Below are 15,085 nucleotides of genomic sequence, written 5' to 3'. Positions count from 1 at the left end.
AAGAAATTTGGTGAGTCCGCTTTGACATGCCCCAATTTTGATCAATGTACCATAGAAAGCATCCTATCTGGATGCATCATGGCTTGGTATGGCAACAGGACCACAAGAAACTGCAGAGAGTTGTGGACACACATCAGCACATCACAGAAACCAGCCTCCAATCCATGGACACTGTCTATACTTCTCGTTGCCTCAGTAAAACAGCCAGCATAATCAAAGACCCCACCCACCCTGGACATTCTCTCTTCTTCCCCATCCCATCGGGCAGAAGATATAAAAGTCTGAAAGCACATACCACCAGGCTCAAGGACAGCTTCTATCCCATTGTTATAAAACTATTGAACAGTTCCCTAGTACAATAATATGGACTCTTGACCTCACAATCTACCTTTTTGTGACCTTGCACCTTATTGTCTACCTGAACTGCAATTTCTCTGTAGCTGTGACACTTTATTCTGCATTCTGTATTGTTTTATCTTGTACTACCTCAATGCACTGTGTAATGAATTGATCTGATTGAACGGTATGTAAGACAAGTTTTTCACTGTACCTTGGTACAAGTGACAATAATAAACCAATTCCAATTCCCCTCAAACTTATGTTCTGTCCTCAGCTGCAAGTAACTGAATAGGTATTCAGTGAGGAATGATGTAGAGTGACTTCCATTGTCACAGCAGCTGCAGTCTCTTCATCCTCAGAGTCCTCCTCCATCTGCTTCTCCCCCTCTTTCTCCTTCCTCCCTGGACAGAGACAGTAACATGTCAATACTATGTACTATGCATGGTCCCATTGTGGAGTGTGCAACACACATTTTGGACAGAAAGTAATTTCATCAAGAGAAAGGGAGTGAGCAGTGTGGACAGGCAAAATGTACTTGCATACCATTGAGATTCTGAGCCTGTTGTGTGGACTTTGGGGCATTTGTTCTAGATTCCCCAGTGTCTATAAGGAAAAGTTCTTCTCCACATCTTGCTGAGATCAACCCGAAAAATTGACTGTCTATTTCCCTCCATAGATGCTGCCTGACCCACTGAGTTTCTCCAATGTTTTTTGAGTGTATGTGTTTGTGTGTGTGTATATTTGTTGTGCAGTTTTGCTCAAACTCCAATCTCAGAGCTGAGTGACTATATGGCAGTAAATGTAGAAAAGAAGAAAATGCTTTGCACAAAGGCCTCAGCATTGAAGAAGAGACTACTTACCAACCTGAGGGAAATTGTTTACTAACACAAAATAATCTTTCTGTTCTCTAAGATTAATAAAAGAAAATTACAATGGTAGTTGTCCTCTGTACAAAAGGATTTTGGGCCTGCCTTATCTGACTAACGACGTTCTATAACATGTTGCTTTTATGTGATGGATAACTCTTCTACATGAATACCAAACCTACATGGTATAGATGAGATTAGAAGAAAGTTTATTAGAAGTAGAACATGATCCCAAAGAAAGCAATTGAATCTGAATTTATTTTCTTTAGAACGTAGCTAAATAAAGCAAGATTGGTAAAAAGATTTATGATTATATAAGGAAGAACAAATAATCCATGGATTTGGAGATTCATAAGAACATAAAAGTACAGGAAATAGAGGGAGAACACCTTACAGCTGCTTAAGCTTGCTTCACAATTCAAAAAGATCCTGGTTAATCCTGTTCCTTGTCAATTTTTCCGCTCAGTTCTTATGCCCCTTGTTCCTCTTCAGTCCAAATTTATGAATCTCAACCTTGAATATGCACAACTGACAGCCACAACCCTCTGAGGTAGGAGATTCCTCTGCATTAATACATTTCTTCTCATTTCAGTCCTAGCTAACCAACCCCTTACTTTGAGTCACTAATTTCAGACTTCCCAGCTTGAGGCAGTAGTCTTTCAGCATCTGCCTTTCAGAATCTTGAGATTACTTCTCAATCTTTAAATGCTTGTGTCTCTTCATAGGACAACCCAGAATTCAATTTATTGAATCTTACTTCACTGACTCCAAGACAAATATTCGTCCAGATGATGGAGATCTTAACTGCACACATACTCCAAATGAGAGTGTGTGAATCTCAGCAAGATTACCTTAGTTTTATATTCTAACCTTTTTACAAGGGCTAACATACCATTTAACTTCCAGTTGCTTGCTTTATCTACAGTTCCCAATTCCTTTGCTGTTGTGAAGAAAGGCAAAATGAATGTTGTATATTGGAGGGAAATAGGTAGAGATTACAAGGGGAAGTAGCAAGGATTGATGTTTTGTTGGATGTTTGCTCTTTTAAGGGAATAAATAAGGGATTTATCTAAACTTGCTGCAGGTTTGGAGAACCACTTTAGGGCTATAGAAAAATACCATCAGAAAGAGATCCACTAATTTTAATCCAATCTTCACTGACTATTACTTCCCAGCAGAACACCCTAAATTTGGGACACAGCACTGTTCAGATGAAAGATGCAAATTCAATTTTGAATGTGTATGTTGGTCCATTAATTCCAAAGTTAATACTAGCTAATGTTTGATGTAAGAGATCAATGTTTTTATAGCCTTTTTTTACTTCTGACAGGCTTCAGATACTGATGATCTTTGGGATGGTTTAAGTTGTAGCTCATGGCAGCTTATATGCAGAGAATATAGACAGCAATTATTATTGGATGAAGAATTTTGATTGCTGGCTCTTATTTAAATTCAGTTGCACTGACTCAAGCCCAAAGTGGCAGGAATTGTGTCAATTCTGATTGCTGGAAACAAGTGACAAACAGATGGAAAGCCAAGGCCACAGGAGGCCTACAGGACGAATAGTCCTCTGCATATTGAGATTTGAGGCAGCAGACATGCACACTCCCTGGTAAATCATGAGTCTGCAGCTTGGAATGTCTGCCTAGATCTTTGGGTTCAAATCTCTGCAAAGGAATTAGAACCTGGAACCTTCTGGTCAAAATGTTATTGACTGACTAAAACTTTGTGTATTTGCCATAGATTTCCCAAGGTTATGATTTATTACTCCCCAGTATTGTTAGATGTTGTGCTTCTAAATTTCATCTTTTTGCAAGGTTTTTAATTCAGTGTACAGGAATAACAAGTTACATGTAAGTAGCATATTTGAGTACTGAGCAATGGTTTGATCTTAGTTATATCTCATTGTATATTACAAGAGATTAGTTGAATACTTTTTATGTAATTGTCATTAATGTAACTATACTATTAATTCTTAAATAATGATATATTTTCTAAAAAAAATGACTTGCTTTTCCTGTTCTTTAGGATTTGACACCAGCATTCTTCCCATTTGCAAGGACTCACTTGGGTGGATGTTTAACAGACTGGACACAAACTATGACCTGTTACTTGATCAGTCAGAGCTAGGAAGCATTTATTTTGATAACCATGACCTATGCATGAAACCATTTTTCAACTCTTGCGACACATACAGAGATGGTCGCATTTCCAACAACGAGTGGTGCTACTGCTTTCAGAGACATCAAGGTAAACTATAATGAGGTTCTTAGTATAATGGTGGTAATTTTAGATTCCTAAGCCTTGCTGTATTAGAATACAATTTGTAAATGAACTTTTATCATTCTGTCTCTATTGAGAGCAAAGCTCTTCATGTTACTTTCATTTTGATTTCCCTGTTGTTTTCTTTCAATGTCGCAATTTAATTGTTCATTGTTGATGGACATTTTTATTAATTAGTTACAAATTTTGTAAAATCTGCCTTTTGTTGGTGATAATTTTTAATTTCAAAATGTAAATAAATTGATTTTTTTCCTTTGTTTTATGTATGATATAGATGCTTTGCTTACATCACTATTTAATTAGCTGTTATGTAAAGGATAATCATCCATTAAATTAAAATCACAGTGCACATTTCCCATTTAACAGTAAAATTAAGATTAATAGTAAATAGCAAATATTGCGTGACTGAAGTTAATTATTTTACAAGTTTTTATTGCTCTGAGGAATCTTGTTTTTCATAAAAGTTCCTGTGAAAAGATTTGATTGAAATGGATGCACAACATGCATATATATTAAATGAGCATGTTTTATCTTCATACATCCTGAGGAATGTTCTTGGGATCTAAGATTTCAGGAGCCTCAGCTTTTTATCTCCACAGATGCTGACTGACCTATTGATCTTTTCTGTTTTGTTTCTAAATAATCTTCATTTTATTATGTTACTATTCTGTACTTCAGAAATTCAATTACATCTACTGTCAATTTAGAAGAAGGATAATGCCTACCATTCACACTGAGCAAAATTTTTTTAGAAGAAGAATTGTTACAAAAATGAACGGTGTGAACTAGGCCAAGAGTTTACAATGAGCAGCAAAACAATAACACTTGCTGGTGTCCTCAGTAAAAGTTCCCCACAAAGACCTGACAACTGCTGTGTAAGAAAAGTCTGTGTTCCTGATCTCATTAGTGTTAAGTGTAATTCTAAGTGATCCTTGATGTCCAGCAGCTGAAAAAAACCTCAAGCGAGCTGAACAACTGATCACATTAAAAAAAATCCCATGACTGAAAATCAGGAAGCAGTTTTTAATTAACTTTTCAATCATTGCACCAAGTGCAATTATAACAATTACATACATTTGGTTATAATAGAAGCTGAAATGAATATATTAAAAGAATTGAAATGCCTTATATTGAAAAATATGTAAAGAAATCATAACTACATACATTAAATGTTAGTCAGATTATTAGCTAAGCAGTAATTATGACTTGATATGTCATTAATAATTCACATAACTGAAGCCCATATCTCAGAAGCCACTTCTCGACTAAGACAGACATCGATGATGAAATTCACCCCACCTTCAATGTGCCAGCACAGCCTTTGCTTGATTGCAGAGAAGGGTATTCACAGATCAAGACCACAGAACCTCAAAAATCTCATGGTCTACCAGACAGCAGAGACCTCTGCCTCCCATATGCTTCTGAAACCTGGACCCTACACAGCAGGCATCTCAAAGCATTGAAAAAATACCACCAATGCTGTTTGTGCAAAATCTTCAAATTCACAAGAAGGATATGCAAACCAGTGGCAATTTTCTCTCCAAAGCCAACATCCCCAGTATTGAGGTCCTGGTTACACTATGTTAGACAGGTCATGTCGTTCACATACCTAATATAAAGCTCCAGTAATAAACATTCTATTCTAAGCTCTGTCATGGCAAGAGATAACCAGGCAGACAGAGAAAAAGGTTCAAGGATGTACTCAAGGTCTCCTTAAGGAAATGCAACACCTCCACTCACTCCTGGGAATCTCTGGCCTCTGACCCCTCAAAGTAGTGAAGGAGCATTTAGGATGGTACTAAGAAAACTTCAGATCATGCATCAGAAGCACACAAAGGTCCTGCGTAGGCAGCTGAAGGAGTGCACCATCTCACAAGTTACCCAAGCCTAAACCATCAACCATCTCCTGCCCATCTACGTTACTACATTGACTTCATCAGTCACCTCAGTCCTACAAAACCAGAGGGGAAGTTGGTTATCTTTGATCCTGACAGACAGCCTAAGAAGAAGGTGTAACTGAAGTTTTTCCACAATTGGACGAGTTTGTAAATATCTTCCCATCAAGCCAAGTGACTGCGTGGAAGAAAAAAAGTGTGCAAGCAGCACAGCTGAGAAGGAGTGTTGGATTGCTTATGGCAAATGAGATTTCTGAGTTAAGCTGGTGTCTTGAAATCCTGAAGTTGCTGTTTGTTTCACAGAATAATGCAGACAAGCACCAATAGTTTTGCCATCAGTCCTACTGCAGAATCTGGGCCAAAATGTCAAAGGTCAGAACTTCAGATTTGAATAGCAAATAAACAGGAGCAGATTGGTTATTTCTTACACATTCTTACCATTTCATAGAATTTCCAGTGAGGAATATGCAACTGTCTTTCTTGGTGCAAACAAAATAGAAACATCATCTGTATTACATAGATGTAAGTTTACGGAGCTTACTTCACCAGCATACATCCTGGGAAAATGAATCATTGTTGGTAATTCTGGAATGGTTATGAATACGGTTCCAATTTGATATAAAGGATTTCCTCTGATGAGATTACAGGATGAATTTATTATCTAAAAAAATATCTATAATGGGGAAAAGTCTGGCTATCTGAATAGTTAAAAATATGTATTGCATGTTGCAGGAACTTGCTAGAAGTTTATCAAAGTGCTAAAACACTTAAGCCTAGAAATTTATTTTTGAGCACTGAGCTTTTGAAGTGGATTTGTTACCAAACAGGACCATAGCCATTTCCAAGTCACGCACTCCGATCATTCATGAGCAATTTTGGTTGAAATTTACATTTGCTATTCTGATGCAATTTCCATATCAGATGTGCTCTAAATGCTGCCATTTCATGTGGAAAATTTTGGCGCATTGCTAGGGAAATTCTTCCATGATGCCCAGGGAGCAGCTGCCATTAGTCACTCCTATGACAAGTACTACATCAGGCTGGAGCCCTATTCTGATGAGATCCATTATTTACTTCCTCTTCTTTGAGCCCACCCACCACCCCCAGCCCTTCATCATCCACTGTTATACCAACACTGCTCCTGACCACCAGTTCTCACTCATCCCTTGACCTGGCCTCAATGCCTGGCCATTCAGTTGTGTGGGCCTTGGTTACTATTGGAGTTTGAAGGAACAGCTAAAGAGCAAAATGGTCAAAGATATGTCATGCTATAATCCCATTGCACACATACTATACCAGAGTATTCTGCCTTTGTCTCTCTGCTGAATCAAAGCAGACAGTTGCTGACTTTCATGTGAGAAGCCATTTGTTTCTGCCAGAAATTTTATAAAGAATGAGGTGCTTCCTGAGGTTGCTTTTTATTTACTGAATGGTTGACATTCCTGTTAGAGAACTCCAGACAATGGGCAGGAATACAGAAAGAGCAGAAATTCAGGGCCAGAAGTATATTTTAAAAGATCAAAAACAGAAGAACAAGTGAAAGGTGTTGGATGAAGAAGTCCAGCACAAGGAGAGGGGAGAAAAGAGAAAATTTACAGAGAGTAAACTGGAGTTGTTACCAGGAGAGTTGAGAAGAATTCTGGTAGCAGAGGGAAGCCAGCAGCTTGTTTGACACAAGCTGCTGCAACCAAGTGGAAGACAGTTGTTCTGCCACCTGGTTCCACCTCCTCCAAGCGATGACCTGAGAAGGATAGATGAAGTGCATCTCAAGAAGCTGAAAGAACAGAGCCCCTTTCTACTTACTATATGTTGCCACATCACTGAAAGTTCCTCATTACTGCAATGGTACTTGTACTCCAGGAGAATTCTTTTGAAACAAATACTGCGCCTATGATGTGAATTCAAGGCCTTTGGAAATTTTAATCATTCTGCTGTCATTCTGAACAATAAACTTAACATTCGAAGTCCAGATGTATGGCAGCCTGAAAGCCACCTTCACTTGGACTGTGGCAGAGGTCAGGTTTTCACATCTTTTCAGACCATCCTACTCATAGTTTTAATAATTTCTTTCTGGGACTTCAAGCTCTTCATACATCGCTCTGTAAGTTCCTGAGGGAAGCTTTAATCAGTTGGGGTTGGTTAAAATGCTAAAATATCACAAAGCTAAAATTAGTAGCCAGTCCACCTCACTGAACTCGGCTACCCCCATGCTTAAGTGAGATGGGTGGCCCACCTGCTGCATTTCTCATTTTAATATTATACTAAGGCTGTGTACCTCAGATTTGTTCTGTTTTAAGTTTAATACTTGACCAACTTCCTGGGACTCAGCAAACCACGCAGGTGAAGGAAGCCAAAAACGTTTGGATTCAACAAACAAGTGTCTTTCCAGCACTGCTCATGGTTCAAGAGGAGTCTACCTTCCAAGTGTTATCCCTGATTCCACCAAGCTAACCGAGTTCACCTCATCTGCATTGCAATGGGACCCCTCTCCAAGGTCCTACTTTGCTGATCTGCCAGCCTCCAATTATCTACCTGCTGCTGCGTCCCCTTCCCAAATCTTCAATTTCCCCTCTCATCCTTGGTTTACCACACCCCATCTCGCATCGTTTCTGACCTCCTGTCTTCCTATCTATTACTCCTCCCTGGACTTTTCGATCATGCTTACTCATGAAGAACAACACCCCTAGCCATCCCTACACCTCTCTTGCCTGCTCCTGTAGATACTGATGTCCCTCCTGGGGTAGAAATTCATCTTTAGGTTATTAACATGAATCTTTATGGTCACATGATTGTGATCACTGGCTGCCTGCATTGATGGGAAGCCAGCAATGCTGGTTGATCCCAGCGGCGAATCCTATTTTTCCTTCATTCACAACTGGACTGCCTTGTTGCCCTTACTGATACTGTAGTGAGCAATAGATTGGGGGACATGGCAGAGATCCACTGCAACTGCTTGCAATGATCCAGAAGCAAGGGACTTAAGTCAATGTGACTTTGACCTACATGGAGAGAGCATTCCAGGTGCGATTGTCACTGAAGGTTTTCTTTCAGTATTTGACATGACACTGTGATGACAGTCTTTGAGAACCATAGCCTGTGAATATATTGTTTATCAGAGTCCAATATGATGATTCTGAAGACTCTCTTTAGCTGTGGGGCATAACATCGCTCCTGACCCATACTGAGTGGCCTGTCATGGCCATGGCAGTGCTTTCGGTATTGGAGTTCTGGCAGCAGTGTCACCACTGAAACACCCATTGCACAAATATGTCAGCAACTGAATGCTGGAGAAAGTGTTCATTACTGGTTGCAGCATACTCTGTATACTTTGGAAGGTGTCTGAGTGACCTGCAGTGAGTTCTGAAGCTGTCTAGACAGACCTATAGATATTGAGAAATGCAACGAGTACAGTGTGCTCCTTGTTGTGCTGAGATTGTTCCACAGCAGTTGTGAGATGCACCTTTGAGCTGCAGCTTAGTTTTGGCAAAGAGGAAAATGGCCCTTGTACACATGGTGACATCACTGGGTACATATCTGACACTGGGTAAAGGTTAGATATGCTAGCTTGAATTGCACCAGGATGTGTGTGATCTAGTTTGCCAGTGAGCAAATTTCACATAGAAACGATTGCAAGTACAATCTTTTCTGGGTACAGGTGATTTTTGTTCAATGAGCACCTAAAAAGGGCTCCTATTGGCCCAAATTCCAGGCTTAAGTAAATTACCAAGGCTTAATTCATGTCCATTCATCTCGCTGATGAAGGTAAATCCAAAGCCTTAAACACCTGAAGAATTCTATAGGAGAAGATCGAATTACCAGCAAACATATAACGTATGTTGAATAAACTCAATACTGCAATTGAAGGTCATAGAGAATAAGAATTGACAAGCAGAACATCCTACTATATGCCAAGAGAATAATAAGAAGATTTTATAAATAGAAGGCAGGAAATCAGTAAAAATGGATGTAATGAGTGTTCAATTGGAATTAATAGTCATTAAGCAGCAATGAATCTGAATTATAGTGGGCTGTCTCTTGAAATCAGTCACATAAGAAAATATGTTCCAATTTGAATTGATTGCCAATTCTAAGAGAGCATTTTATTGGGCCTGTGCCCAGACAAGCTGGATTGCTTGGCAGTGAATATCAGAAAATCAGTTGGGTGCATGTCTGTTTAGAACATTCTTCATTTCCCTTTCATTTAAACTTATGAATGGAAAATCAGACATGTTTTGAAAAGAGCTGTACTCTCCTATCCACAAAATTATACCACATTCAATACACCTGGATACCCAAACACTGCTTGAGTATATTTAATATTACCTTCCAACATCATCTCAGTCTAGCCCCTTGTTCTTTCTATATCAAAATGGATCCCTTAGTTTGAACAACTCCCATTTCATGTCCAATTCTTATGGCAAAAAATCTTGCCGCATATCATTCACACTTATATGCTAACTAAGCTCTACACATGAATGTCTAACCTCATATCCAACAACTTAAAAATCAACTTCAGTGTTCTAGTTCCTTTTACTGAATTGCAACATAATAAATACTTACCAGTAAAAACACTGGCCAAGAAATTATACCAAAGGTTAGCATAGCCATGTATGCAGAGACTCAAACCTGAATTCTGGGTTTGGATCTGAGTGTTAATGACAACTTCTGAAAATTAATTGAATAGCTGATGAAAAGACTGATACGAGAAAAAGAATCTAAAATTCATGTGGCATCATAGAAAGCAGTAAAGTCTTTACTAGATTATTGTTCAGGAGAGCTTTCAAAATGTATATCTCACATTTATTTTCCAATGAGATTTGATTGGGAAGCACAATAGAGAACTATGATTTATGGGATATCTTTCAAAATGTTCCCCATATTGTATCTATAGAAACCAGAAGTTGCTTTTTGCATTACTATAAACAATGAACATAGAATATCGAACGTAGAACTGTACAGCACAGGAACAGACCCTTCGGTCCACGATGTTCTGCAGAACTAATTAAACCAGTAATTAAAAGCCTACTAAACTAGTCCACTCTGTCCACACATGTCCATATTCCTCCATTCTCTGCATATTCATGTGCCTATCTAAAAGCCTCTATCGTATTTGCCTCCACCACCACCCCAGGCAGTGCATTCCCAGGCACCCACCACTCTCTGTGTAAAAAACTTGCCCCACACATCTCCTTTGAACTTACCCCCTCTCACCTTAAACACATGCTCTCTAGTATTAGACATTTCAACACTGGGAAAAAGATACTGGCTGTCTACTCTATGCCTCTCATAATCTTTTAAAGCCTTGGCTACTCCAGAGAACACAACCCAAGTTTGTTCAACCCCTCCTCATAGTACATCCCCCTCTAATTCAGGCAGCATCTTGGTAAACCTCTTCTGCAACCTCTCCAGAGCCTCCACATCCTTCCTATGATAGGGCGACCAGAATTGAATGCAATACTCAATGTAACAATTCAGTTATTTGTTTCTTATCAAACTTTTGAATGCTGATTTTAAATCTGAAAACATTTTAGCTGGAAATGAGCAACACCATCTGTTATTTACTTGCCTCTTCAAGTCGTAAGTTCTCTGATGTGACTGTATTTATCTTTCAAATTGGCTTTGTTCAACTGGAGCTCATCCTGTCGTTTTGATGGAACATAATGTTGCTTCAAAGAATTTTCATTTGATCTCTCAGGCCTTTATATTGAAGTATTATCTGAAGAAATAAAAAACTTTGTTCATAATGTAGTGAAGCTCTGATTGAGTAAAATCCATTAAAAGCAAAAAAAGCATGAAAACACCTCACAAGAGTTTTATCCCGAAGGCTGCCAGTAGGTAATGTTATTCTTAGCTTAGTAACTAGTTTTAGCAATGATGATCACAAAACCTACCACATTGTGTAAAAAACCATTTGCCTTATTAATATCCTTTATGGGAGGAAATCTGCCATCCTTATCTGGTCTGGCCTGTACATGTCTCCAGACCACCCCATGTGGTGGATTCTTAAATGCTGTCTGAAATGGCCTAACAGCAACTCATTTGTTTTATTATGTTCAATTACTATGTTCAAATAGAGAAAAAATAAAACAAGATACGCCACTGACATCAATCTGGGACCCAATCTAGGACATGGCAAAATCGTTCACAGCCCAGTAGGCTTTGCAAGTCCCTGCTCACACACGTCTGGGGATTGGTGAGTAAGTTGGGAGACCTGCCCCCTCCCCCCACCCCAGACTTGTCAAGCAACAGCCTGATGTACATATGGCAGATTCATTCATCACAATCCCTGGGTACATCGTCCCACTGGCAGGATACATGACGGAGGTGGCACAGTGGCATACAGGCAGGAAGAATTATTTATTGGAGTCTTCAATATTGCCTGAAGTCTCGTGGCATTAGGTCAAACATGGGCAAGGAAACTTCTTCCTGATGACCACCTGCTGTCTTCCCTCAGCTGATGAATCTGTGCTTCTCCATAGTGAATAACATTTAGAAGAAGTACTGAATGTAGTGTTATATACCAGCAACAATAGAAACACAACGAGCCATGTATAAGTGTTAGAAACTATTTTATTAATAACTCCTTGCGATAATAAGAAACGTAAAAACACTAGCTATGAAACATAATCCCCAAACCTAATAAACTCAAAATGTGTGTGTGGCAAATTCCCAAACCCCAAGTCTAGGAATAGTTCTCAGAGTTCAGCTCAGCAGGTCATAAGGTGAAACGTGAGCAAAGGCTTTTGCAAAACCACCATTGACTGAAGAGAAAATGTAGAGAGAATGTAGAGAGAAATTACAAAATCCACATGTTCCACAATGGAACCCATGCGACACCTCAATCTGCAATGATCTCCACTGTTTTGTTCCAAAGTATCTGCCACCCCAAAGGCATTCGATACGTGGCCACCCACAGAAATTCCTGTTTTCCAGTACAGGTTAATCAGGTTAATGACAAAGTGGACTCCACTTGATTGCTCCAAAAATCCATACATGGATTGTAGCGACAGACACAGCTATTGTTCTTCATCCATCGATACAGAGACCAGCAGTCAGTCTCTCTCTCTCTCTTCGACTCTCTGTGTGCAAAACAGCCAGCACATTGTGATAGTCTTGCTGTCCTGGAGATAACACCACACACACACTACTACTGTACTGTCCAGATGCCTTAAAGTGACGTTCACCAAATAGCAACCTGGCTCGTAACAGTAGCAAGGAAATTGGATGTACACTGGGTGGAGACTTCATTGTCCATCAATCCTCCTGAGAAACCTACCAATAAAGAAGCTAATCCTTTCCTTGTGATATCAAAAAATGGCTAAAAGCATTGGATATTGCTCAGGCTATGGGACCACACAGCACAGAAGATCTGCACTCAGGAGCTAGCTGCGCCTCTAGCCAAGCAGTTCCAGTATAGTTACAATGCTGACAACTACCCAACAGTGTGGAAAATTACCCAGATATGCGCAATTTACAAAAAGCAGGACAAATCCAATCCAGCTAATTATCATCCAATCAGTTCAGTCTTAGGACAGAGCAAAGAGCACAGCAAAGTGATGGAAGGTATTATGAACGGTTCTCTCAATCTGTACTTACTCACTAATGACTTATTCACTGATGATCAGGGAGCTAAATGACCTGTTTCCGTGCTGTATGACTTTTTAACATGTTGAACTCATTGCAGATCCACCCTGCCTGACACAACTGACCAATATTCAAAGACAGCATGGTGGAAAGAAACCACTTGGTAAGCTCAATTATTGTTTTGATCTCTAGAATTAAAGAATGGAAATAATATGAAAAAGTAAATCAGCAAGCCTTCATAAGATAATTTACAAACTGTTGAAAGGTATTTTTAATTTTACTTTATTTTTCAGTGTGCTCTGATCTGTATGCTGATCAAATAAAGCACTGTCTGCTATACATTTTAAATGGAATTATGCATTTATTTAAATACTAAGCAAGTATTATTTAATTCATGGTAATATATGGAATAAATACAGTGGTATGCAAAAGTTTGGGCACCCCTGGTCAAAATTTCTGTTACTGTGAATAGCTAAGCGAGTAAAAGATGACCTGATTTCCAAAAGGCATAAAGTTAAAGATGACACATTTCTTTAATATTTTAAGCAAGATTACTTTTTTATTTCCATCTTTTACAGTTTCAAAATAACAAAAAAAGGAAAAGGGCCTGAAGCAAAAGTTTGGACTCCCTGCATGGTCAGTACTTAGTAACACCCCCTTTGGCAAGTATCACAGCTTATAAGCGCTTTCTGTAGCCAACTATGAGTCTTTCAATCCTTGTTTGGGGGATTTTCTCCCATTCTTCCCTGCAAAAGCCTTCTAGTTCTGTGAGGTTTTTGGGCTGTCTCGCATGCACTGCTCTTTTGAGGCCTCTCCACAGATTTTCGATGATGTTTAGATCGGGGGACCTTTGCTCATTGCGGCCATAAAGTTCTATTTTAACTTCATCAGTCCACAGGATTCGTTTCCAAAATGCATCAGGCTTGTTTAGATGTTCCTTTGCAAACTTCTGACGCTGAATTTTGTGGTGAGGACACAGGAAAGTTTGGAGAAAAAAGGATGCAGAATTTCATGAAAAGAACACCTCTCCAACTGTTAAACACAGGGGTGGATCGATCATGCTTTGGGCTTGTGTTGCAGCTAGTGACACAGGGAATATTTCACTGGTAGAGGGAAGAATGAATTCAATTAAATACCAGCAAATTCTGGAAGCAAACATCACACCGTCTGTAAAAAAAGCTGAAGATAAAAAGAGGATGGCTTCTACAACAGGATAACGATGCTAAACACACCTCAGAATCCACAATGGACTACCTCAAGAGGCACAAGCTGAAGGTTTTACCATGGCCCTCACAGTCCCCTGACCTAAACATCATTGAAAATCTGTGGATAGACCTCAAAAGAGCAGTGCATGCAAGACGGCCCACAGAACTAGAAGCCTTTTGCAAGGAAGATTGGGAGAAAATCCCCCAAACAAGAATTGAAAGTCTCATAGCTGGCTACAGAAAGCGTTTACAAGCTGTGATACTTGCCAAAGGGGGTGTTACTAAATACTGACCATGCAGGGTGCCCAAACTTTTGCTTCAGGCCCTTTTCCTTTTTTGTTATTTTGAAACTGTAAAAGATGGAAATAAAACAGTAATCTTGTTTAAAATATTTAAAAATGTGTCATCTTTAATTTTATGCCTTTTGGAAATCAGGTCGTCTTTTACTCGCTTAGCTATTCACAGTAACAGAAATTTTGACTAGGGGTGCCCAAACTTTTGCATGCCACTGTATGTGATGATTTTGATTTATTTCAGCTTGTTGTTGCCATTGTAATGCATTGAATCAGTGATGGCAGTTTCTTCACTGGAAATATTTTAAAACTTGTATTTTATAATTGGCAACAATATAAGTTAGAATTTCAACCTATTTAATCTTTCGTCATAGAATAATCCCACTACACCAGGGTTTATCCCAGTTAACCTTCTCTGGCCTGTCTACAAATAACTAAATATCTTTTGTTAAATAGGATGACCAAACTGCTTGCAGTACTGAAGTCCCAAAAGCACATAGTGCAGTTGCAGTAAGAATTCCCTTCCATTATACTCCAAACACCTTGAAATGAGGCCCAACATTTCATCAGCCTTCCCTATTACCTTGACCATTTTTGTCCATTTTCCTATGGAGTTTCCT

The 15,085-nt window shown here is 39.1% G+C and overlaps 1 protein-coding gene across 5 annotated transcripts in view; it reads left to right on the top strand.

Moving 5' to 3' along the window:
* Positions 1-15,085, top strand: part of spock3 (SPARC (osteonectin), cwcv and kazal like domains proteoglycan 3) — a 379,982-nt gene that overhangs the window by 353,400 nt on the left and 11,497 nt on the right. For all 5 annotated transcript variants that reach the window (XM_052037688.1, XM_052037669.1, XM_052037679.1 and 2 more), the window contains 2 exons: positions 3,234-3,455; positions 13,068-13,130. In XM_052037688.1, coding sequence (XP_051893648.1) covers positions 3,234-3,455; positions 13,068-13,130 — 285 coding nt within the window. The remainder of the gene's footprint in view (positions 1-3,233; positions 3,456-13,067; positions 13,131-15,085) is intronic.

The sequence above is a fragment of the Pristis pectinata genome, chromosome 2 (genome assembly GCF_009764475.1).
Source record: "Pristis pectinata isolate sPriPec2 chromosome 2, sPriPec2.1.pri, whole genome shotgun sequence".
NCBI lineage: Eukaryota > Metazoa > Chordata > Chondrichthyes > Rhinopristiformes > Pristidae > Pristis > Pristis pectinata.
This window is presented reverse-complemented; position numbering and strand designations above follow the sequence as displayed.